Here is a 16,707-nt window from a genome sequence, read left to right as displayed (position 1 = left end):
TGTAGAACAAAAAAACACCCTTTTTCTTTATAACTTTTTGGAGTGTACGCAATGCAAAGTGGTAAGCGCAACCAAACGAGAACGAAAAAGAAAAGATTTTCTCTGTACCTCTTCGGTAACACATTGTACTGTGAAAGAACACTAGCTACTGTAGAATGGACTGTTTTGCTCTAGATGGTTGTGCACATTTCGACGAAGTGGTATTAGTGCGAGAGAGATAGAGAGGGAGTGCAGACGCCAAGGCAAGGGAGACAAGGACATCCTTGTCTCCCTCGCATTGGCGTCTGCACTCATCGACGTCAACTGCGGTTTGTAAAGGTACAACGGCCTAGCCTGCCAACGTGCCTCAACCAAGTTCATACGCACCATACTTGATGTCGGGAACAGTGATGGAGCTCTCCGCGATGTTGGTGGAAAGGATGATCTGCGGAAAGACGCCAAGATTTAGTAAGTGACATCAGCACACACAGCTCGCTCCTGGATGCACTGTCTGCACTCCTCTTGGGGCAGCACTCTTAGTTTTAGTGATTTCGACTAGGTACAGCCCTCACACCGACGCTGGTTATTTCCAACCGTTTCCTCCAGCCGGCTTCTTCAACCCTGCCCAATGCCTGGAGTGCTTGCAGTGCACAAGCTTGCTTGAGCAGCAAGTTCCTGCATATTCGGCACCCCATGCCATTAAGTGCGCGTGCAACTTTCAAGGCTTTCTGGCAAGGCTACCTGAAGACATCATAAATCGTGCAAAGTTTCATTAAACAGCTTTTCGTGACGTTGAACTTCGAATTGTTATTGAAGTGGATATATCATGTATTTCTTCACTACAGACCAACCACGAAAAATAAAAAGGAAGGCTTAAGCACTCCATACCAATGGTTAATGAGCGAAGCTGAAACATGCTGCCTCGGTGTTCATCGCGAGTTAGGATCGATCAAATTAGTGTCTTCTGTGGTAGCTTTTGATTTCTCTGTAACCACATTCAACAGATGCAAACTTCAAAGCTTTACATAAACTAGTGTCTACTGTTGTAGCTTTTGATTTCTCTGCAACTACATTTAACCGATGCCTGCTTCGAATGTTACGTTTAGAAATTTAGCTTAAAAGATATCGGGGACAGCTGCAAAATTTTAAAAGTAGCAATTCATACTGACGAGAGTATCATGCCTAGCTATATGCAAACAAGGAATCGGTGATACGATCGTCGATTGTACGTATTCTGGGGTGATGCGATCTTTTCTTTGGTCCCACCTCGGGCCCCTGAGTCTGCAACGCAATAGTGTATGGTCGTTGTGAACCAATTCTCACCCCCATCACATTTCATACAAACCTACGCTACTGCCCAGGTGTGAGCAGGCGCCGTCGCGCTGTCACAGAAAACGTGCCAACGACCCGCAGGCGCAGGAACTGATGCGTGGGCATGCGTAGCGCGCCGCTAGTTCGTCAGAATAGGCCATCAACGGCATGTTGTAGCATCTGCAGTTGGATGTGCGAATCCTGAAGGCTTCAACTTTCGTGTTTAGATCACGAATGACACTGCCGTCGTGCGCTTTCTTTTTTTTTTTCCCCTCGAAGTGTCGACACGTGCTGCAGTGCTCGAGGCAGCATCATCATACCGCATCGATGATGCATTCAAGGCAACATCGTTTTACATGTTCCTGCCACATTGATGTAAGCCATGTACACGCAATCAGATATCCTATGAAAGGCGAATGCGAACCAAAAGACGAAACGGATGGTCTTGTCGAAAAAGCGAGGCCTCGCAATATTAGAATGCACAACTGTTGAGAATGTGCAGACCTGCCAACTCTCCAATTTGCACAGGAGACCGCTGTATTTTGAGCAAACTGCCCTATTTTGCAGGCACAGCTGTAAATCATCCCAAAAACAACCCAAACATGACCATGATAGGAAAATAACAACAAAGAATAGCAGTTCTAAAATTTTTCTGATCATCTTTCACAACTAAATGCTCAACAGACTTTCACTGCAGTAATCAGGTATCATGTAGAAAAGTGTACCACAATTAAAAAGGGGCTACTAGCTGTTATGGGTCATTACTACTAGGCTTGTGTGAATAGTGCATTTTGGGTTTGATGCGAATTCAAAGAGAATGATGATTTTGATCGAATAATTTTGAATAGAGTATATATATATCACATATTATAAAGGGCATATTTGTCATCCCCTAACTAACCTGCACAGTGCTTTTAAAAATTTAAACAAGGCCAGCACAAATGCCACTTTTGTGCACCAAAGAAGGTGGAAAAAACCTTGAATAGCAGCAGGATTCAAACTTCGGTACTATGCAAGTATATAAAATCTCCTACTTTTTAAAATTTTTATACACTCGAAGCATACCGTATTTACATGATTTTAAGTCGACTCGAATGTAGGTCGACACCCCCCCCCCCCCCCCCACACACACACACAACTTCGGATTTCAAATTAAGATAAAATGGGCTGACCTACAATTGCGTAACCATGGTATAGGTCGATAACAAGCTCTTAAAGGGGCCGCTGCAACACTTCTTAAGCATGCAACATTTCAAGAGTATGGTAAAAAATTTCTGCCGATCGGTAGTAGCAGAGGCTCCCGAAAACACACGAGCCAAATATTACAGCGCAGCACACATCCTGCAATTTACAGAGAGTTCTCAAAGTCGGCTAGAAACTTCTTAGGCTTCCCTCTACAACTGACGGGAAAAAGCTAAAAAAATCACTCGTCACAGCTGTTGTATCAGGCATTGGCCGATTGAGTATGGCTCGCTCGGATGTTACAGGAACCGCCCCAGGATTACGCGTCTTGTCCATGCAGGCGTGCACGATCGCACTGAAAAGCCGTGCATTCGAAGAAAAAGGAAAAGTGCCCAAGGTCTCGAGGCACGCGTGACGTTTTTTGTTTGCTCCTCCCATCCCGCCCTGCTTAGCTTCCAGCGCTTTGGTCGGTACGAGAGAAAAGAGAATGCAATTGCAGAGGGCGACTAGTTTTTGTATATCTCTGCTCGTACTGGACATACTCTCGGAAATTTTGCTGCAGTAAATCTGTGGGGCAATGAGCTCCTGTAGTGAATCTATTCGACAGCTGCTTGAAAAAGTGCTGCAGGGTCGCTTTGAAAAATGGGTAACATCATTTAACCTTGACTCTTTCGTTACCGTGCGAAAACAGTTATTTTTGATGCGTGTCGGGAAGAACGTTTTCACCAGCTTGAAAAGTACTCCAGCACGCATTGCAGGACACCAAATTGTGCACAATAAAATTCTCTTTCCAAAAAATATAAACAAATTTCATTAAACAGGTGAATTTCCAACAGGAAAGCTTCGTCATAGCACACATTGTCATGACCAATATTCTGCTATAACAAATATTTCACTATAATTATTTGCCATAGTGAAAAACCTTTTTATGTGTACAGTAGACTCTCATTAAACGAAACCAGAAGGAACCAGTAAAATGTGTTCCGTTTAACAGAGTTCCGTTTACTGAGAGATGAACAGGGGCACACAATGCAAGAACCAAACCAATCTTGTCAGAACCATTTGTTCCATTTAAGCAGCAGTTCCGTTAAACAAATTTCCGTTTACTGATAGTCTACTGTATTTTAATACTATTACTTACAAGACTTTGGAATACACTTGGTTATAGCAACCGATATTTTGTTTTACAATGGTGTGCACATAATTTATTCAGGCCTTAGTCTACCTTGCGGTGACCCTTGGGAGGCGCCAGAAAGACCGACTGCTGTTCCTGCTGAGTCACCGTGGAGTGCAGAGGAAGCACCTTCCATCTATAGAAAAAAAAGAAAGGAAAAAAAAACACACTTCAAGTCAATGAAGTCTAAAACTGAAAAAAAAACAAAAAAAAACAAAGCAAACTTGACAACTGCGGTGTTTCGCAACAATCAAGCATATAAATATTGCCACCAGCACGTAGTGGGTTGACAGCAAGAGCGGCTCTCAATCTGGAGAAAAAAAGAAGATCGCGTGCTTCTTCTCTGCTTGAGAGCCAGCCACGACTGACGCATCGTCCTAGTGCTAGCTACCTGGTGGTTTAATAAATCCCCCAGTACTTGTGACTCATCGTGACAAACTGGTGGAGGTGCTGGGTAGTCTCACGGATGCTGCAGACCCCCCCGGGAAGCCGCGATACGAGTCCAGTGCCAGTGAATACTCCCGTGCATCGGACCAGCCGCCGAATCAGGGGATTGCCTCCGGAAGCCGACGATACTGCTCCCACCACGTCGACAAACATGACCAGCGCTTCGGTGCAAACATCGGCAACCGGCACGGGAAGCACGACGTCGAACCGCTACACGTTGGAAAGCCCACGCGCACCGGCGACGTTCCATGGCTCGGAGCACGAGGACGTTGAGGACTGGTTGGCGGATTTCGAGCGCGTAGCCACCTTGAATCAGTGGGACGACGCGGCGAAACTGGGTCGTGTCTACTTCTATCTCGAAGACGGGGCACGTACATGGTATCAAAACCGAGAGGAACAGCTGACGACGTGGCCCGAATTCTGTCGTAGACTTCTGCAGACCTATGCCAGTGCTGATCGCCAAGAACGAGCTGAACGAGCTATTCTGGCCCGCGTCCAGCTGCCAAACGAAACTGTGACCACGTTCGTCGAAGACATGACGCGCCTCTTCCGACGGGCTGATTCAAGAATGACGGAGGACAAGAAGTTGCGTCACTTGATGCGCGGTGTCAAGGACCAGCTTTTTGCCGGCCTCGTGCGCAGCCCTCCGAAGACGGTCGCGGAGTTCTTGTCCGAGGCCGTGACAATGGAAAAAATGCTGCAGCAGCGATCCAACCAATACAACAGGCAAGTCAATGGCATGTCTACTGCCGACATTTTCACCGCCACTAGAACCAACAACGACTGTCTACGTGAACTCATCCGTGGTATAATACGTGAAGAGTTACAAAAGGCTGGTGTAACACCTCATCCTACAGTAAACTCTATTGAAACTGTGATCAAGGATGAGCTGCACCAGGCCCTCCGGGACACCTTGCCTCATGATACAGCTGTGCCAGCTCCTGCTGAATACCGCCGTGAGACAACCTACGCGGAAGCTTTGAAACGCCCTGCTGCATCGCCGCCATTATTCATCCATCCTGTTCCTGCTGTTTCACTACAGTCAGCGCAGCACATACCGTACTACGAAGGCACGTACACGCCACCACCGTTGGCCTTTGTCCCTGGTGCTTCTGTCGCCCATCGTTCAGTGCAACCAATTCAGTACATCGACGATCGGCGCACGTCTCCTCGAAAGTCTGATGTTTGGCGCACACCTGATCGCCGGCCTCTGTGCTTTCACTGTGGAGAAGCTGATCACTTGTACCGACAGTGCCCATATCGCCGTCTTGGGCTTCGCGGCTTCTCTGCGTACTCACCGCCACCCCGTTACGGCCAGAGACCGCGCGACATCGAAAACTACCTCTCCCAGCAGCATGCACCACCATCTGCCGGGCGCCAGTCGCGCTCGCCATCACCGAGGCGATTTTCATCAACGCCCCAGCGGTATTCTACCACACGGTCTCCCAGCCCCCGTCGGGAAAACTAGACCAAGCGACCTCTGGGGGCGGGGTCGCTGAACGTCGAAGCGCTGAAGACCTCCCATTGACGCAGAACTGTACAGAAACCGGTCCGACATCACGTACTGCTGCAAAGGATGGCCGACTTTCACTCGACATAGCAGTGACAATTGATGGTTGTGCAGTTAATGCGTTAGTGGACACCGGCGCCGACTATTCGATACTGAGCGGGAAACTGACAACGCAGCTTAAGAAAGTCATCACGCCGTGGCATAACTCGCAGATTCGGACAGCTGGTGGCCACGTCGTAACTCCACTGGGTGCCTGCACAACTAGAGTACAAATTCAAGGGTACACATTCGTAGCAAGCTGCCTTGTTCTACACGAATGTTCCCGTGACGTCATTCTGGGGGTTGACTTTCTACAAGAAAATGGAGCTATCATTGATCTGCAAGAGCGCCGCGTCACATTCTCAGCCCAGCGAGCAATCAACGTGCAGGATGGTGGAAGGCGTGTCGACGTACTACGTATTTCTGAACAGAGTGTGACGCTTCCTCCACGAACAAGTGTTCTAGTCGACGTAACATGCTGTGGTTTGGGCGATGGCGATGTGGTGGCTGAGACAAATTTAGAACACCTCCTGCAGCAAGGCATTTGTGTAGCTAGAAGTGTAATACACCTTCGTGATGGCCGATCTGAATTGCTCGTAACCAACTTCAGCAACGAGCATCGACATCTTTTCCGTGGCACTTCTATAGCGTTTGCCCACGAAGTAGCAAACGTCACCAACTGTCTCACGTCGGAAAGAGTGGATACCGCAGACACGTCACTGAGTAATATTGACATCAATCCTCATCTGTCCACCGTTAACCAGACTGCGTTACGAGCGCTCTTGTTCGAGTTCAGGTCTTGCTTCGCAACTTGCTCAAAGATCCGCCAGACGTCCATCACTCAACACAGGATCATCACGTACGAGGACGCACGTCCGATACACCAGAACCCCTACCGCGTGTCAGCCAAAGAACGTGAAGCGATACGTACGCAAGTCACCGAGATGCTTGACGATGGCGTTATTGAACCATCTAACAGCCCATGGTCATCTCCAGTCGTACTTGTCAAAAAGAAGGACGGGTCGCTACGCTTCTGCGTCGACTACCGGAAGCTTAACAACGTGACGAAAAAGGATGTGTATCCGCTACCACGTATCGACGATTCGCTGGATAGACTTCGTCGTGCCCATTATTTCACTTCTCTCGATCTCAAAAGCGGGTATTGGCAAATCGAGGTAGATCAGCGAGACCGTGAGAAAACAGCCTTTGTGACTCCAGACGGCCTATACCAATTTCGAGTGCTCCCTTTTGGCTTGTGTTCAGCACCGGCAACTTTCCAGCGAATGATGGACACTGTCCTCACAGGGCTCAAGTGGCAGACTTGTCTTGTCTACCTTGATGATGTGGTGGTGTTCTCTACCACGTTCGAGCAGCACCTTCACCGCCTGCGCAGCGTGCTGGAGGCTATCCGATCGGCGGACCTCACACTAAAGCCACAGAAGTGCCACTTCGGCTATAAAGAACTAAAATTTCTTGGACATGTAGTTAGCGCCGAAGGAATCCGTCCCGATCCGGACAAGCTTGCCGTTGTTGCCGAATTACCAGCTCCTGTCGATAAGAAAGCCGTCCGGCGCTTCCTTGGTTTGTGCGCCTACTATCGCCGATTCATTCATGGCTTTTCACAGATAGCAGAACCTCTGACTCGTCTCACAAGGGACGACACGTCGTTTGTCTGGGAAAGCGAGCAACAAGCAGCTTTTGATGAGCTGCGACAGCGCATGCAATCAGCGCCCGTTCTCGCTCATTTCGACGATGATGCTGACACGGAGGTCCATACCGACGCTAGTAACATTGGGCTCGGTGCAGTGCTCGTTCAGCGTCAAGAGGACATCGAAAGAGTGATAGCCTACGCCAGCCGCTCTCTATCCCGTGCTGAGGCGAATTATTCCACTACGGAGAAAGAGTGCCTCGCAGTCGTGTGGGCAATCACCAAGTTCCGCCCGTACCTTTATGGTCGTCCCTTCAAGATAGTGACGGACCATCACGCGCTCTGTTGGTTGGCAAGCCTGCGCGACCCTTCAGGTCGGCTAGCACGGTGGAGCTTGCGGCTGCAGGAATTTGATGTCACCATCGTCCATAAGTCCGGCCGTAAGCATGAAGACGCTGACACACTGTCACGCGCACCCCTTCATGTCGTCAGTCAGGAAGCAGAGGAAGACGAAGGCTTTCTGGGCGCCGTTAGTGCATCAGACTTGAGCAAACGACAGCGAGATGATGCAGAGATTCGTCCAATCATTGATCATTTAGAGGGCCAGGGCGCAATCATACCACGTCATTTATCCCGCTCGTTGACGTCGTTCTGCCTGCGAGGCGGTGTACTGTACAAGAAGAACGCTCGTTCGAACAACCGTGCTTACCTCCTGGTGGTTCCTCGAGACATGCGAGACGACGTCCTCTTCGCTTGCCATGACGAACCCACATCCGGTCATCTGGGCTACTCAAGGACACTTGCCAGAGTGAGCGAGAGGTACTATTGGCCAGGACTTCCAGCAAGCGTAAAGAAGTACGTCAAGAGCTGTCGGGAATGTCAGCGCCGAAAGCAACCATCTGTTAAGCCAGCTGGTTTGCTTCAGCCCATTGAAGCACCCTGCACGCCGTTCGACCAAGTCGGCATGGACATTCTCGGGCCGTTTCCTATGTCTGTGGACAGCAACAAATGGGTGATCGTCGCGACCGACTATTTGACACGCTACGCTGAAACCCAGGCGATTCCACGAGCCACGGCTTCTGAGGTAGCACAATTTTTCATGCGCCACATCGTGTTACGACATGGTGCTCCTTCCAGTATAATAACGGACAGAGGGACGGCATTCACGGCGCAGCTTACGGACGAAGTTTTCAAACTGAGCAACACCAGACACCGAAGGACAACTGCGTACCACCCGCAAACCAACGGAGTTACCGAACGACTGAATAAGACCCTCGCAGACATGATCTCAATGTACATCGACGTACAACACAAAACATGGGACCGGTTCTTACCTTACGTGACCTTCGCGTATAATACCGCCGTGCAAGAGACCACGCGATTCACGCCATTTCGGCTTCTCTACGGCCGCGAAGTGCAGACCATGCTAGACTCAATGCTACCGTGTCAGGACGAAGACGAGTTTGCAACAGACGCCAAAGAATTCGCAGAGCGTGCTGAGGAAGCCCGGCAACTCGCGAGACTTCACATCGGCCAGCAACAGCAGGCAGACGCACGACGCTATAATACCCGCCACAGAAAAGTGTTTTACAGCCCCGGAGATCAAGTTTGGGTGTGGACGCCCGTCCGCCACCGTGGCCTTAGTGAAAAGTTGCTGAGCCGGTACTTTGGCCCATATAAAGTGTTACGCCGCGTCAGTGACGTGAACTACGAAGTGGTTCCAGACTCAACACCCCATGCACGGAGCAGGACACGGCTGAGGCCGGACGTCGTTCATGTGTTGCGCATGAAACCATTTATTGCGCGTTGTTCGTAACTTTTCCTTTACCGTACAGCGTTCTTTGTGTTTTTGTTTATTTTGTGAACTTACTTTCTCGTTCATTGACGTTTCCTATATTGGCACGCTCTTCAATTTTTACTTTCACTTTATCCGAATTTTCAATTTTTTTTCACGTGCCTATGTAGTAGCATCGCGGTGCTGCTATGTACTTTCCTTTCCTCTTTTTGGTACTTGTTTTTTTTTTCTTTTCGGAAGGGGGGATAATGCCACCAGCACGTAGTGGGTTGACAGCAAGAGCGGCTCTCAATCTGGAGAAAAAAAGAAGATCGCGTGCTTCTTCTCTGCTTGAGAGCCAGCCACGACTGACGCATCGTCCTAGTGCTAGCTACCTGGTGGTTTAATAAATCCCCCAGTACTTGTGACTCATTGTGACAATATAATTAAAATCAACCCATACTGACACATGGTTGCAAAGATGACCAGACAAAAAAGCTGCAAAGTGGCAGCTTGATTGGAGTGGACCGCCTTATACAGACGGCAGCCTTTGTAAAAAAAGGTCCACTTTTAAAGGGAACACTGGAGCGCGTGTCGTCCGCCCGGTTCCACCGCCGGCCAACTGCGGCAACTAGTTTCACGCAGGAGCAGGAAGGGTTGTGGGCGGCGCTCGTTTTTCGTCTGCTACAGTTGCGACTGCGCTTCAGCTCGACGTGAAGCCAGCAGGCACCACTCTTTGAAATTTGTGTGCGTGCTGCATGGCCACGCTAGGATGGAAAGCTGTGGCAAAGCTGAAATGAAACTAGATCATCTAAAATACTACTTAATTGTTATTTTTGGTGAATAAAAAAGCATTTTGGTGAATAAATAATGCCGCAACTGTGGCAGACGACAAACAGGCGCCACCAACAGCGATCACTGCTCCTGCGCAATCACAGTTGCCGCAGCCAGCAGGCGGAGGCGCCGAGCAGACGACACGCACTCCGGCGTTCCTTTTGACAGTGGACCACTCTGTACATGAACTAAACTTCAATCACATTTCTTTTCACCACAAATATGCTAATACAATGTATCATTAAGCTTGTACAATTTTTCAGGGTTTACTGTATTTCAAACAGGAAGATGACTCCCATACCTCAGCGAAACGCAGTCATCTCGAAGCATTTCAGTGAGTACAGCGATCTCTTCATAGCCTGAAAAAAAGAACGAATAAAAAAGGCAGTAAGTACGCAATAAGAAAAATGGTAATTACATGACCTAATGATACCTGTCGACTAGGACGATCAACCGTGAAAATTAAGACCTCATCTTAGTACATGCAATGCATCAGTGGTCACAAGATCTACAGGTGCAGGGCCTGCGGTCCGGACGAGTGTGTGCAGTTAAAGGGGGACACAGATCTTAGAAGGCCAAAAATCGCAAAAAAAATCGACTTTTTGAAGCTGACATTTTCGGAATCTGTACCTATTTTTGCACCCATCTGAGAAGTTTCTAGCTTCTCGCGTCATTATTTCTGGCGCAAAATCAAGTATAACATCCCTGTGAGATGAATGCGAGTGCAAAGTGACGCTAAAATCGCGCTTTTTCCGCGCCGAACTGTTGCCGTTACACACGAGCTATCGTGTTCATCTTGGTCTCATTTGGAAGGGCCAATCTTCATCTTCAATTTCCCGCCACCGCTGGCTCGCCTTGCTCATTGGTTTTTTAGAACAAACGTGTCATGGAGAAGCACTAGTGCACGATTCAATTGGCTGCTTGGGGCATGTGACAAAACCTAGGCGTCCGATTGGCCATGGAGCGCTTTGGGCGTCTGCTTCACCATCGTGACGCGCACGGACATGCGCCATTTTGTCATGGTGCTACTGACTGTCTGCGGCAGTAAAGTTCCGCGTTACAGTAATTTGTGAGGCGGGTGTGGCAGTCGTTCGTTCTTTGTGAACTTCAGAAAGAGCCCCGCTATGGCTCGGGACGACAAGAATAACGAAGCCGACGCGGTCAACGGCGATCGCCGAGTCACCGGTGTAGGCCTAACTCACGTACGAGCCCATTGGTTGCCGACAACGTTACTGAGAATGGCTGTGTTTGGCAGCCTCATCAGTTAGGGGACGGCAAGTAAAAAGCAGAAGTGAAGCTACAAGAGATATCAATCTTCGTAGTTGAGGAACGGAAGCGCAGTCTTATCGCTAAACGCGCCGATGCTGTGGTTCCCCCGCATGGCGAAAGGACCTTGATCTGCGCGACGGGTCGTCAGAGTGGACTATGCCGCGCGTCCACGAACAGCAGAAAGTCAATCTGTTCGCGGTGAACATGCTCGCCGCCCCCGCAATGGAGGCTACTGGCAATAGGTAGACTGCTTTTAATGACGTGTTCGCAACGTTGTCGCGATCTCCGCTCGAAAATGCGACAGTCTTACGTGAAAAGGAAACTATCACCTCGGCACTCGTGTAGCCTCGAAATTGATGAGCGAGGGAGCAACTTTGGTTCGCGACATTTACGGGTAACTCATTCTGGACAAGCCGGAAAACGTCGCCGTGATATTCGATGGATCGAGGATGACGTGCGCACAATTGTCGCACATCGCCATCGGTACAGACACCGAACTAATCAGCAGCCTCGCGGCAGACGAGCACACGGCGACAACTTGCTACAGGACTAGGAGAAATGACACGCTCGTGCAAACAATCAGTCCTATTACATTCCGGGTGCATATTAACTGACTAAAAGTATGTGTGCCATGATATTTTTTCTCGGAACGGCGAAATAAAGTTTTAACAGCATTATTCTTGAAGCACAGATTTTGACCACTTTCTTTTGCTTGTTCGGTAAAAGTGGACCTAGGACAGCTAGAGCTGTGATTGTTTTTGCACAATGTAGCTAAATGTGCACAAAAAATGCTGAGAGCCGATTTTTAATGGGCAGCTTCATTTTTTTTTATTTTATTATAAAAATTTTCGTAATTGGTTACATGCAATGAACTTTACTGTGCTGTAATTCGAGGAGTACTCTTTCAATTTTCTATCAGTTTGCCACGTTGCACTCCTTAGGCTTTCTAGGATTCATATATATGTGAATGACTATGTAATTCTAAGTACATACATTTTTACGGTTAAGAATGTTAGAATTTTTTGTTTTCTTGATTTTCTCAAAATGCCAATTTTGTACACCCTGCATGAACATTCCTGCAATATATCGTAAACTATTACAGATATCGGAGTATTTTTTTTTTTGCAGCATGAAGCTATATGTTTGGAGCACACAACATATGAAGTAGATTTTGATTTCTCTTGATGCAAGTTTTTTGAATTAGTCTTTTGTGTGACCACACAATGGCCACATTCAGAACTGTGAAGTTTAGTGTAAAGTAAGAAATAATGACCCAATCAAAAAAGTTCTTATGTTGTATGTCTTATGCTTTCTACAGTCAATCCCTATGCCATTTATGAATTTTTGACAGGTGGTTTTTTATTGTGATAAGAACAATAAAAATTGTTATCTTAATTATTTAATTAACTAATGAAGCTACAGAAAAAACTACATTTTTTAGAATCAGGAGAAAAAACTAAGCAAGCATGCCAACTTTTGTCACATTTGGTTCAAAAATAAATGAGAGAGCCCTAGGACCCATGTCCCCCCTTAATATTGGTGGTAGGAAGAAGGAGCGCTAGCAACCTTTAACAAGATTAAAGAATTCACTCCTATCCTTGGGACTCTGCAACGAAATGACCACGAACGAAATGTCACTGTTTCCCAGCAGTTCACGGATGACCTAACAAAAAAGATAGACCTTCATTCCATGAATAGAACCCATATTTCGCATGTGTGCATTCTCCAATTTCTGCAGTCACTGTCTAATTTTTCTCAGATTATGAACCACTTGTTTATGTCATACACATAATCATTCTGCCAATATTTCAGCTCACTTCAAGGCAGCACAATCACGTACGTCCCAAATCAACCATCTGATTTTACGTGTTTTTCGCAGGAATCCACGGTGGTTTTTCCTTCAACAGCCATCACCTGCGTACGACAGCAGTACCACCGTCCTGAATGTTCCTAACCTGCCAACATTTATAGCCAAGCTTAATATGCCCGCATCGTGAATCTTCGAAGCGGGGTCAATTACGACCGTTCTTGAATTACGACCATATAACTTAACCTACTGGCAAGATGTGCCCCGACCGTCAGAGCCCGACTCACCGGGAAGGAAGACTAGGACAGCCCCTCGGTTCGGAGCAAACCTCTCCTTGTTCGTATCCACACTGTAGGCAAAAAAAAAAAGAAGAAAAAAGTGTTTGGAGGGCAAACCTTCAAAAACTACACTAGCACCAGACTCATTGACATTGGCAACAGCTATTCAGATAGCTCTTTCCAGACCCAACGTCTGTGTGGACAATACTGCAAGAACTGGTGAACTGTCTTAAATGAGAATGTGGTGTTGGCAAGGACTCAGCAGTCACAAAGACAATGATGATAGTGACACAAATAATGACGATGAATGAGGATAGCAACGATGACAAGTAGTGACCACAGTATGATCAGTTACAGTACTGACAACGTCAATGACATGTGGGTGCCCCCAACCACGACAGTGACAATTTTTGTATAAGAAAATATTCAACACTCAGAGGTAATTTTATATTATATATATATATTATTTGAATACACGTCAAACTGCTATAGCAGTGATAGCAGTGTTGCTACTGGCTTAGGTTGTTTTGGAGCAGGAAAAAAATGCATTTTAAAGCAGCGAAACTGGCTTTTGGAGCACATGTCGCTAGCAGCAATTTTAATATGCGTACTGCATCCACGGTAGACAACCCATAAAGCACATATTTTTGCACGCTTACAAACATACCAAAAATAGTCAACTGCCGATTTTTTGAATACCCGAATTTTCGAACATGCCCGATAATTCTGACATCTTCGCGGCACCGCCACGGGCCCCATAGAATCAATGTATAAGGAAGCCTAAAATTTCGAACGCTTGAGCCCCCCGGAGTCCAATTTTCCGGACTTTTTGATGCAACGGAAGGTCGGAAACCACCACTGACCTCCAGTGGAAACCACCACAACTGCGTCACACGCGGTTACGATCACATAAACTAGCGCGCCGGTCTACTGTGGCAACATCTGTTGCTTGGACTCTTTGATCGTTAGCGGAGAAACACACACGGCCTCCGAGATTCCTAACACTGGCCATGTTTATCGTGCAAGGGTGCTTTGCTGACAATCGAAACTGTCCACCCGGAAATCTTTTGGCGCCAATAAAGTTCCTTTCGCTTTAGCACTTGTGCTCGTGCTTCCACTCTGGCTTCCCGCTCAGCGCTTTCGCGAAGCGTTTCTTTCACCACTTCGGACTAGAACTAGCCGTCACACACCGATTCAGTCTGGTCACGCTGGCTATCTTGAATGTTTACCAGCGCCTCCTCCGGAATAACCAAGGCACCGTCGCCTGCCGTCGCGCCGTTTTGTTTACGCAGCCCACATGGTGCTTGGCTAGCCTAGTGTGTGGTTGTGCGATCGTCTGAAGTGTGCTCTGCAACGCTAAGCCTAGGTGCTTCAACTCTTGTCAGCAAACTCCTTTGTTCACATCGTGAGGATTTCGCTTGACTGCGATGGCCCCTACTCCGCCTTCGTCGTCCTCGCCGATGGCATCGAAGCGCGGAAAACAGTATCGCCGGTTAACGATGAAGAAGAAAGCCGCCATTATTAAGTTAGTGAAGAACGATGGAGAAGAAAGCCGCCATTATTAAGTTAGTGAAGAGTGGCCGATCACAGGCTGACGCGAGCAAGGAATTCGGCATTTCCAAGCAAACAGTTTCCGATTTCCTGAGGAACAAAGACAAGATCTTGAAAGCAGCCGAAAAACCGTCTGGTGCCCAAAAGGTGAATGCAAGCCAAGGTGCTCATCCAAAGCTCGAGGACGTTCTCGTTGTGTGGCTTAATTCAATGATTTCCAAGCGGTTGCCAGTCTCGGGCTGCATCTTGAAACAAAAAGCGGAAACCCTCGCGCTTCGAATGAACATTACGGAATTTAAGGGGACGGACGGGCCTTTGGGACCGAAAAATCACAAAAAAAGTTTTTTTTTCAATGGCATTTTTGAATTCTGCAAGCATTTTTACACTTGCCTGCCAATTTTCAAACTCCAGAAAGCAATAATTGACTTGTTATATTATTACAAAGATGACTCGCGAGCTCGATCTGCACAGAATTTGACGAAAAAACACCACTTTTTTTCGCGACGCAGAGCTACCATTTGCCAAAAAAGGCATAGCCACGATCTTGGTCTCGTTTGAAAGCGCGTTTCTCCATCGTTCGATTCCCGCTCAAGCAACCTTGCTGCGCTCATTGGTTGCCGAAAAAAAAAGCAACCGAAAAAAAGCAATGTACGCGACGCTATTGGTTGTTGAGTGCACGTGACCATGAGGTGGCTACTTCATTGGCTGATTGGGCTCGAATCGTCTGCTCGGCGCGTCAACAACGCGTGAACGTGTTGTGCCGCCATACCGCCTGTGCTTTGGCAGCGTGCTCGCAATCGAAGTTATTGCAATGCCGGGATCATCGCGAAAGTTTCACACCCGTCATAAGTTTGGTAAAAAAAGAACAAAGGCTCAGGCGAACAACTTCAAGGCGCATCTTTTGGCGAGTAGCGTCAATGAAGAACGGGATGGGTCACCCGCCGATGCCGCCGCCGCAAGCTTGATGGCCTTGCTGCCATCCTGCGATGTTCCCAAATCTGAGGCATCGCCGGCACATCCATCATTGGAACGTGCAGATGAACATTGCGCGCATCGAGACTTCACGACCGCCATCTTGTCCGCGTCCGCCGACGGCGAAGGAATCGCCGAGGCGCCCGAGACAGTCAACGGGGAGGGAGTTAGGCCTAGTGGGTCTGCCAGCCAACAACACTTCGCAAAGCAGCGGCCGCGTCCACCGTGACACAACCTTGCTAACGGAATTGAAGCTGCAGGTAAGGCGTACAAAGGCCGATTCGAGGCTGCAGAAAACTGGCATCGACGGCCGCGTCGAAGAGAAAATTTGAGTTTTTTGAGGAACGACGCACCGGCCGGCGCCGCTCCCCCGGAGCAAAGCGAAGAGAAGGCAAGTTTTTTGATCGCCGATCTTGGCTGCATCGGTCAACTGCTCGATGCCATGAGATGTAAAATTTGCCACGGAAGCGTCAGTATTCACAGACAGGAGAGGCAATACGGCCTTGCCGTGAAGATGTGTGCGCGTTGCGTGAACTGTGGCGACATCGCGCAAGCGTGCAGATCTCTGCGAGTGAATGGCGCACAAAAAGTGAATTCGTTCACCGTCAATATTCTCGCCGCTCGAGCCATGCAGGCTACAGGGAACCATCAAGCGGCTATGAATGATATATTTTCGACCATGAATATATCTCATCGCGGACTTCACAAGAAAACATGGCAGAAATATGTGAAGCAAAAATTGACACCTGCAGCTAATCGCGCGGCCGAAAAAGTGATGGGCGAGTTCGCGAGCTGTACAAGGAGCTACATATTGAATAAGCCGACATTATTGCAGTCTCGTACAACAGCTCGTGGATGAAGCGCGGGCACTCGTCCCACATTTGCGTGGGTGCAGTGATCGAGCTCTTCACTGGTCTAGTGCTGGACTGGCA

General features: G+C 48.1%; 1 protein-coding gene across 3 annotated transcripts in view; it reads right to left on the bottom strand.

Annotated features, from left to right (window-relative positions):
- The window catches only part of spn-E (tudor domain containing 9 protein spindle E), a 176,914-nt gene that overhangs the window by 113,875 nt on the left and 46,332 nt on the right, over positions 1-16,707 (bottom strand). For all 3 annotated transcript variants that reach the window (XM_075866907.1, XM_075866908.1, XM_075866909.1), the window contains 4 exons: positions 13,262-13,323; positions 10,200-10,257; positions 3,698-3,782; positions 367-424 (listed from right to left, as the gene is read on the bottom strand). In XM_075866907.1, the coding sequence (XP_075723022.1) occupies positions 367-424; positions 3,698-3,782; positions 10,200-10,257; positions 13,262-13,323 (263 nt within the window). The remainder of the gene's footprint in view (positions 1-366; positions 425-3,697; positions 3,783-10,199; positions 10,258-13,261; positions 13,324-16,707) is intronic.

The sequence above is a fragment of the Rhipicephalus microplus genome, chromosome 6, assembly GCF_043290135.1.
Source record: "Rhipicephalus microplus isolate Deutch F79 chromosome 6, USDA_Rmic, whole genome shotgun sequence".
In the NCBI taxonomy this organism is placed as follows: Eukaryota; Metazoa; Arthropoda; class Arachnida; order Ixodida; family Ixodidae; genus Rhipicephalus; species Rhipicephalus microplus.
Note: the sequence above shows the minus strand (reverse complement) of the source record. Positions and strands in the feature narration are given on the sequence as shown.